This window comes from Epinephelus fuscoguttatus, linkage group LG19 (assembly GCF_011397635.1).
Source record: "Epinephelus fuscoguttatus linkage group LG19, E.fuscoguttatus.final_Chr_v1".
NCBI lineage: Eukaryota > Metazoa > Chordata > Actinopteri > Perciformes > Serranidae > Epinephelus > Epinephelus fuscoguttatus.
This window is the reverse complement of record NC_064770.1, coordinates 22,989,751-22,998,336: the sequence shown is the minus strand read 5'-3', so window position 1 is coordinate 22,998,336 and position 8,586 is coordinate 22,989,751. Positions and strand designations below refer to the sequence as shown.

The following is an 8,586-nucleotide window of genomic DNA, read 5'->3' as shown; positions in this document are numbered from 1 at the left end:
GTATTCGCCATCTAAAGTGCTAATCTCCTCAAAACTTTTTTACATGCAGAAAAAACTCAAGTATATACATTATGCTTTAAATAACAATTTCAAAATCATATATATAATAAGAGGTTGCATTAGAGCTCTCCAAGACTCAACATTGATTCTCTAATATTGGAAAACTCCCCAAAATGTTGAAGTGGTGTGACTCATGCACTGCCATGTTTCTAAAAGTCTGTTTAAACTACTGTATATTTCATGTTTGGATCTAGCATGAATTCTACTAAAACAACTTATTGTGGCTAACGATGCAATTATTTACTTCATATCCTTGTATACAAAATGGCAACATCAATAACTAGAAGTAAGACATATTCCCATATATCCACAGCTGAATCATGGAAATGCTTGGATTGAGTTTATGCTGGTGAGCTAAAGTGGCTCCAGAGAGCCCGCTGATTAAGTGACATGAACACCGAACCCATGGACGAAACACACGCCACTGTACATCTATTATAGGAACATTCATCCACACGGTTGTTAAGAAGAGAACATTCAAATAAAATGGTGACATTTTAAATGGATGTGAGGAATACTGTATATGGCTTTACAAGAAGACCATTAATTCTGCTGTGATAAAATCCTTTCACAATAAAATAACTTGAGGTAATGCAAAGGTAGGTGTCTGATTCAATGCTGGGGTTATGGAAGAAATGTCCATTAATAAGTTACAAGGTAAGTTTAGTATTTTTCACCCTAGACCGTATTGTCTTACGTTTTTGTGTCTAAGTGACTACGGGAACCATTTCTGAAATTGGTCTAGTGTTGAGTGAGAGGGCTGCAGCTGGCAGTGTTGAAACAAGCTGCAGTGTAAACACATGGGGCATGTCCGTACTGTCGATTTACACCCACTCAAAGTGCTGCTTCTGCCACGGACAGGCTCAGATTTTTATTTTAATTGTCTGACAATTTATGGACATAATCCCTACAGAGGTAGACCTTTTTTTTTTAAAAGAGTAAGATCCTTGTTGTTTAATTGGAAACAGCCACGAAATCGCCAGCTGGTGATAGTTTAACAAGTGGAAAGACAAACCAAAGCAGTTTTTGTGAGTTTTATTTTGTTTCAGCTCTGAAAGGAGTGTGTTTGACAATGATAAAATTACTGTTTTTTTAAATGGAGTCTGGTGGGTTTGGTGATCGCCATTTTGGGGCTGTTCCTTATTAAACAAATAGAATGTTTCTCCTTAACACAAAGGTCTGTCTCTGTAGGGATCCTTTATAAGGTGTCAGACACTTAATGGTCCGAACCAGTCAGTGGCAAAAACAAGCATTTTTAGTGAACGTAAATTGACTCAAACATGCCCCAAGTGTTTAAATATCAGCCTATTTAGCCATTGCTGGCTGCAGCAGTCTCGCTTAATACTAGACCAGTGTCATAAATTGCTGTCACTTAAATACAAAAACATCAGAAAAGAGGAGCGAGTTTGAAAAATACCGAACTTACACTTTGATAACTGAGGTGTGTGTAGCATCTAACTTTGTATTCTGCAAACCATATCCTGGGACTACATTAACAGCTGCAGGAGGGGGTGGATGGCGAAAAGCAGGACATACAAAGTAGAGTAGGGCAGTGAGAGTGCAGGACAACAGATGGAGGTCAGGTGGACTGAGACAGAGAGGTGTGAGCGTGAAGAAACAGAAGGACAAAAAGGTTTTATACCTCGCTGGAGCTGACTCCTCATCTCTGATCAGGTTAAATATGAACACATTGGGTATGAATGCGGTACACACACACACACACACACACACACACAAATACACACAAATACACAAACTCTCAGATCCAGGTAACGAGTAGGGCAGGCTTTAAGACCTGCAGCAGCTTGTGCTCTTCATCTCCTTGTTTACATACTCCTGGAGCTTAAACTTCTCGCTGGGATCCTTCATAGACCGGTGCTTCAGCTCCCTGAGACAAAGGAAGAGTATATGATGAGGTTAAATGAAATGGAGCCGCCATTAATTCTACAAATGATCAGTTTACACCTAAAGTTAACTCCTGAACTCATTAACTGATACTGAGATGTTCAAAGTACATGTATTATTTTAGCAAATGAGAATTCACTTAATACTACATGGAAGTTTGACCTCCACTATGTGTGACTGGACACTATGACGTAGGAGACATGCTGGTCCTGTCCTTAAAGTTTTGAAATGAAAAATATTTTTGCATATTGTTAGTAGGGCTGCCCCCCTAATAGTCGACCAGAAAGGGAATTAGTCAGCAAGATTTCATTGGTCGCTTAGTTGCAGAAAACAAACCACAACAAACAAATGTTAAACTCTATTAGGAGCTGCACCTTATCACCTTGCCTTGTACGACTTATTCCACAGGCTAGTTAATAACATGTCGGGCAGGAAATCCAAAGTGTGGGATCATTTTGAGAAGGTGAAGGATGAACCCAAGGTGATATGTAAACTCATCTTCATTGGTCGACTACAAACATGACGTATCATCTGAAACATGGAAGCAGCTACATGCCCATTAGCCCACAGTGTCATTAACAGGCAGCTCGCTCAGTGTGTGACGAGCATACATAATTAAATTAATGTAGTAAACATGGGGGCAACTTGTCGACTAATGGCCTTAAATGACGACTACTGGTTCAACCAGGAAAATTCTTAGACGGGGGCAGCCCTAATTCAAAATTTCTGGATTTTCCAATAAGGGAGAAAGACAAGATGGGGAAAATCAATCTATCAGACACAAATTATTTTTCCTACCTGATTTTTTTTGAGTTTGGATTTGGATGTTTTGTTAAACCATCTCCAAGGTCAAAAACTAACATTTCTTATGTACTTTAATCACAGCAAAGTGTTGTCATACCTTCATCTTAATAGCTGAGTATGTCAGTATTTAGTAGATTAAAAATACATGAGTTATGCTGTGTTCACATGGAATCAGGCAGACAGCAGACAGAAAACACTGTCTGGACAGCACAGGAAAAACAAACAGTCTGACAGAATGGCAGGATAGCCAGTGAAACATACTGTATTGTTTACATAGAATGGTATTAAATAAAATTATTTTGTGTTTATAATTTTGTGTAATCTCCAGATCACCCGGGTTTATTCTTTGTGTGTGGGAGCTACGCAACACCCAGATATAAATTCAATCGTGGAGGATGGCAAAAAGTAAAAATATTCTAAGTTTGATCAGCAATGCCAGCCTCTCCTAATGTTACTGTCCCCCTCTTGTCCACTAAAATAAAATCCAGTGTGCCGTCTCCCTGATTTTACATGAACACAGCATCAATCAGATTGATCCACAACACTTGCAGAGAGGATGATACTCACTTAGCCACAGCGGTGAAAGCCAGCTCTACATTGAGACCTGACCTGGCGCTGGTCTCCATGAAGGGAACTCCAAACTCCTGCAAAGTCAAAGTCAGACGTTCATCATTTTACGCCCAGCAGCCTCAAATAAGTATGATAATTGAACACTTTTCAGACGGCTGCTGCTTCTCTGACAAAGACACACACAAAAAAGTTCACAGCTGAAACTTCCCAGCATAATAGCGAAGTCGTTTGTTTTGGATAAATCCAGTGCAGTTGTGATCAATTTGTCTCCCAGCTTTCCCTCTGCAGGGGAATTTGTCTCAGCCTGCAGTGATGATAACTGATGTGCTTTTTTTCCCTCCCAGACTGAGCCTTAAGTTACTTAGCTGCACTTTATTGCTCCCACTTCTGGGGAGAATCGCTCGGCTGTCTGCTATTTGTTTTGTGTGCCATGCTGTGAGACAACAGTTAGGGAGACTGATCAAAGGAAATGTTTGCTCCTGGTTTCAGTGCTTAGTGGTGCAATTGAAGCAAGCAGGACTGTGAAGCTGATTGTGACTGACGTGGTGAATAAATGTTTTGCAGAAGGTCATAAAACCTTTAGAGATCTGTACAATAAATATTCATTATCAAAGGTCCACAGGAAGGTAATTCATCTGAGGTGTCTGGCCTTTATTTGTCTATCTGTCTATCTTTTTGGTTTGCAGGTGGTACTTTTTCCTCACAGGGCGAAAAAATAAATCTGTGAGCACTGATCTCTAGATAATCCCGCCTTTCTGTAATATTCATAATCTTCTGATCTGCCACAGAAATTCAATCAGCCATACAAATACCTTTGGAAAATTACATGAAAGGAGAAATCTCTCAAGCCCTTGTAAAAGATGTGCTAAGAAAACATTTTGGTTATAGGGTGTAGCATCTGCACAGGGAAAATCATGCCTATATTTTTTGCAAATTCTCAATTATTCACCTTTGCAAGCCTCTCGCCATCTTCTCTCTTCACCACCCGCTCGTGAGTGGCGTCAGCCTGGTGAGACGAGATAAACAAGGTCACACGTGGAACCAGCATCGGTGAGAAAAACCACAACATCCACCCACCGTGCAGATCTGCTCGCTATTTGTCTACAGTTTACATACAAGCCTTTTCCTGGTGTTCAGGTCTGATGGCGGCTAATGAGTCAAGATTGACTCTCAGGATGCTAATTAAGCACCGATATGAAGTGTGGGGGACTGAAACAAGACAGAGCTCCAAGGCAGAGACATCTGTTCTCTGTTCAGAGGAAGGGATGCGAATGGCAGCTCTGGGAAAAAAAAAAAAAAGTGTGACACTGATACTTGCAAATTATCAGGTTGAGTTATTGTCAGATGTTTGTGTGATTGAAATGAACAAGAGTGATTGTACTTTTAGAAATACCATCAGGCGAAGAGTCACCAATGATCGACTGACTGAGCTTTAAGTTGGTTTAAAAAATGTAGTCGTGCTTGAGCATATATAGCTAGCGCTTGATAATCTGCATGTATGTATTAGAGTTGGGTATCATTACTAATGATAATACCTTTAATACCTCACACTGAGGAGCATGAACATTTGCTTTCCCCTTTCTAAATCAATAAAAGGAGCCAAACTTCTTAAACGATAAGCCTGGTTGTTTTCTACATTTCTGTTACTCTGCTAAGTGTTAGTCTATCTCTCAACACTTTCCGACTTCCCTACCATGTATGTGGCACGAAGCCCAAAGACCAAAAGTTCATACTGAAGATGAAAATGTTTTATAAAGTGACAAATAAATACTTTTATTACATTTAAATCAGCTGGGCACTTCAGTTGTTAGATAACGTTCCTCAAACAGGAGTCACCAGTGCATTTGTTGGGGACTTTTTTAGCTGTAGATTAGTAGACATTTGGTGCTCTAGGGCAGTGGTTCCCAACTGGTTGGTCACGGACGTGACCAACCAAACGTGGGTCACTGGCCCATTCTGAATGGACTGAAAGAGTCGTGTCAAGTTCATAAAAAAAACACACTTTGTATGTAAGTACAGTAAATTTCCAGCAGAGTTTTTATTATAAAATGCTTTTTCCTGCTGTACAGTGAGTGACTAACGGACAGCTACTTGACCGAGACAGCAAACTAGCTCAACAAACTGGCCAAGTATGACACTGAATGTATTAAACTGTGTGGACCTTGAACTAATGACTCAGGAGAAATCTGGACCCTGTGGCTAGACCAGTAGGTAACCACTGCTCTCGGGAGTATGTACGGGAGCAGAAGGTGTTCGGCATTGCCTTAAAATAAACTACCACTGTCCACGTTCACTGTAATGAAGGAACCTGTCAATCAGTGTAACAGTGTGGCTCACTATTAGGTTGTCAGCTGTGACTAGCAGCTCTATATCTCATGCTGTCGGTTGGGCGATCCACAAAAATTCCCTGTCCTTTGGCGGCGACAGTACTTGCCATAGGAAGCTGAAATTTGGCATGGTGTGCGTGTGTGTGAGAGAGAGAGAGTGAAGGTGTGTGTTTGTATTCATGCCTATTGGTTAAAAGGGCGTAGTGCCAAAGAGACTGGCCCATTGTAAAAAGGTGCATCACTTCCAAATGGATTCACAGACTTGCCCAAGATTTTGTGGGGAGATGAGTCATGAGCCAAAGGGCGGCTGATTTACAGTTCATGCCAAGTGGCAAAAAGGGGCAAAACATGGATGAATGCACGTACACTGTCGCAGCTATTGTGAATTAGCGCTCGTTAATAATAGACTTGGGACAATGAGGTAGGTCTAAGGCACAAAGTAATAAGCTATATCAGACTTTGAATATACAGACATTGTTGAAATATATAGCCGGACTTATCCCATAAATTCATCACTATTTGACTTTGCCTGAATTTAAAGCTGTAATAAGGAGAACTCTGCCTCATTAAGATATATTTTACAATTAGCAAACTGTTTACTCAAGTCAAGAAATACCTCATCAAAGAATAAGTAAACTGAGAATTAGAAAAAGCATTAAAGGTCCATTGTGTAGGATTTAGTGGGATCTAGCAGTGAGGTTGCAGACAGCAAACAACTGAAACTCCCATGTGTGAAGGGTGTGGGAGAATTCTGGTGGCCGATGCGGAAATGCAAATGGCCCTATTTAGAACCAGTGTTTGGTTTGTTTATTCTAGGCTACTGTAGAGAAACATGCTGGACTCTGTGCAAGAAGACCTTTGAAATATGAAATATGAATTATGAGACTTTTATATACCATTTCCGCCAATGGTTTAATACATAAGCTGGTATCAAAAGTTTTGTAAAGTATTGGAGTTTGATACGCAGCTCTAGTGTGCATACTAGAGTATCTAGAGTACTTTTTTCAGTCTACACACAATGCCTTACCTTGTTTCCAAGCAGCATCAGCACCACATCCTGTTGGGCGTACTCATGGATCTCAGTCAGCCATGCCTGGTAACAATACAGGACAAAGAGACAAGAGAGGGGGGGAAGACAGAGTAGATGTTAGATGAGAGGAAAACCATTATGAGTGTGAAAACCTAAAAAGGAACGACCTGAGATAAGAGACAAGAAATATGTAGTACACATAAAAAAGGGCTCCGGGAAGGGAAAACCTTGTCTGGGACTTGTCAAGGACAAGCCTGAGAATTAAATCTAATAACGTAAATAGAGAGGAAGAGGAGAGTGAAAGCGACTTCGGCATTTAGAGGATGAAAACAGGAAAAAGAAGAAGAAAAACTGAGGCAAGGACAAAGAAATAAAAGGGATCAAAGCAAGAAACTGTGAGAGGGAGTTACTGTAACAAACTCTCATCATCAGTTTAATCAACACTGTCTGCTCCATCCTGCTTTAACTACAGTACGTACACAGGGGAGTGATAAAGCTTTACAGGCGAACAAACAGCACTTCTAACTGTATGGGCTCCGACAGCACCTGCACCATCCATTCACGCTTGGTGAGCATTTAATCAGCTCAGACAGACACCTGCACACCCCTCCTGCTGAAATAATATCCCTCATCTCAGCACAAAGCTTAATTGTACCCATAGTGAATTACTCCACATTGGATTTCTGACTGGCTGGTGATCAATCAGCCTTCCCTATAGTAGTCCTACTCCTGAGCTGTTTCCCCCTCCGGGAGCTCCTCTGTAATTAATTCTGGTGATGACTCGGTGTTTGTAAAGGGATTTCACCGGGGTCACCTCCAGTCAAAGGTCAAGTTAAATAACAGGAGATGAGACAAGCAATGAGTTGACACTGCTGCCTTTGAATAGCGGTGTGATTAAGAAAGACAAATCTCTATTATAAACAATAGATAATGAAACAAAACATTTAAAAAAAATCTAAGAATTTGAACTTCCATTGTCCTGTTTGATGCTCACAAAGCCATCTAGAACTAATCCACACCATCTTTAAAACCGTCTCTCAGGCTATCTAAGTCTTCAGCTGCAGTCAAAACCATCCCACAATCAAACTCTGGTGCTCCAGGCCTTCACCCAGTCAACTCCACATCCAACAGAATGATGCATGGCCCTCTACAGGCTCGTATGATTAGCATTGCATGACCATTGCCCACACACGCAGGTGCTTATAAATAAAAGATCTGCATCTCAGTCAGCTTCTGCCGTGCCATTCTACTGCAAATTGAACCCATGCAGTAAGTCACTCACTTTTGCAGGGGCTGTCAAAAGGCTTATTGCTCATAAGGGACAGGGCTACATTCTAAATCCTTATTTAGCTAAACGGTGTTTAAAGGGAACAAGAAACACGATATAAATGCAGACAGAGGGAGGAAAATGCGTAAATAAAACTTTGCTCTTTCAATCTGGCCTTTAATTTAGGTACTATAAGCTGAACTTTGGTTTACTTTTTTACTAATAACTAATTATACTGTTCTACATACATTGTTCAACTGTACACTTATTTTGTCCTTTAACTAATCCTCTAGCTCAATGGTGTTAAACACACGGCCAATGAGCAAGAACCAGCTGCCAAAGGGTCCAACATGGCCCACTGCACACCTAATACTGATGCACTTGTGAAGGCTAAAGGGTGTCAGGTTTCAGGAGCAAGTCAAACAGCGAGTGGTCTACTTCTGAACATCAATCATCATCATCATTAATCTGTAGGCAAGATTTTGGTATCGGAGGCATTCTGGTGTAGTTGGAAAGGTATTGATCAATCAGGTTTGGGAGGCAGGTTAACTGTACGTGTGGAGAGGCGGAATGCATTGGCCAATAGGCGATCTCGGATCCCATTGGCTATTGTCCAATGTAAT

General features: G+C 40.8%; 1 protein-coding gene across 1 annotated transcript in view; it reads right to left on the bottom strand.

Moving 5' to 3' along the window:
• Positions 1 to 3: 3 nt before the first annotated feature.
• LOC125879409 (ras-related protein Rab-26-like) overlaps positions 4 to 8,586 on the bottom strand; it is an 84,908-nt gene continuing 76,325 nt past the window's right edge. The window contains exons 6-9 of the mRNA XM_049561274.1: positions 6,694 to 6,759; positions 4,289 to 4,345; positions 3,337 to 3,413; positions 4 to 1,948 (exon numbers count right to left, since the gene is read on the bottom strand). Of these exons, the coding sequence (XP_049417231.1) occupies positions 1,849 to 1,948; positions 3,337 to 3,413; positions 4,289 to 4,345; positions 6,694 to 6,759 (300 nt within the window). The 3' untranslated portion in view covers positions 4 to 1,848. The remainder of the gene's footprint in view (positions 1,949 to 3,336; positions 3,414 to 4,288; positions 4,346 to 6,693; positions 6,760 to 8,586) is intronic.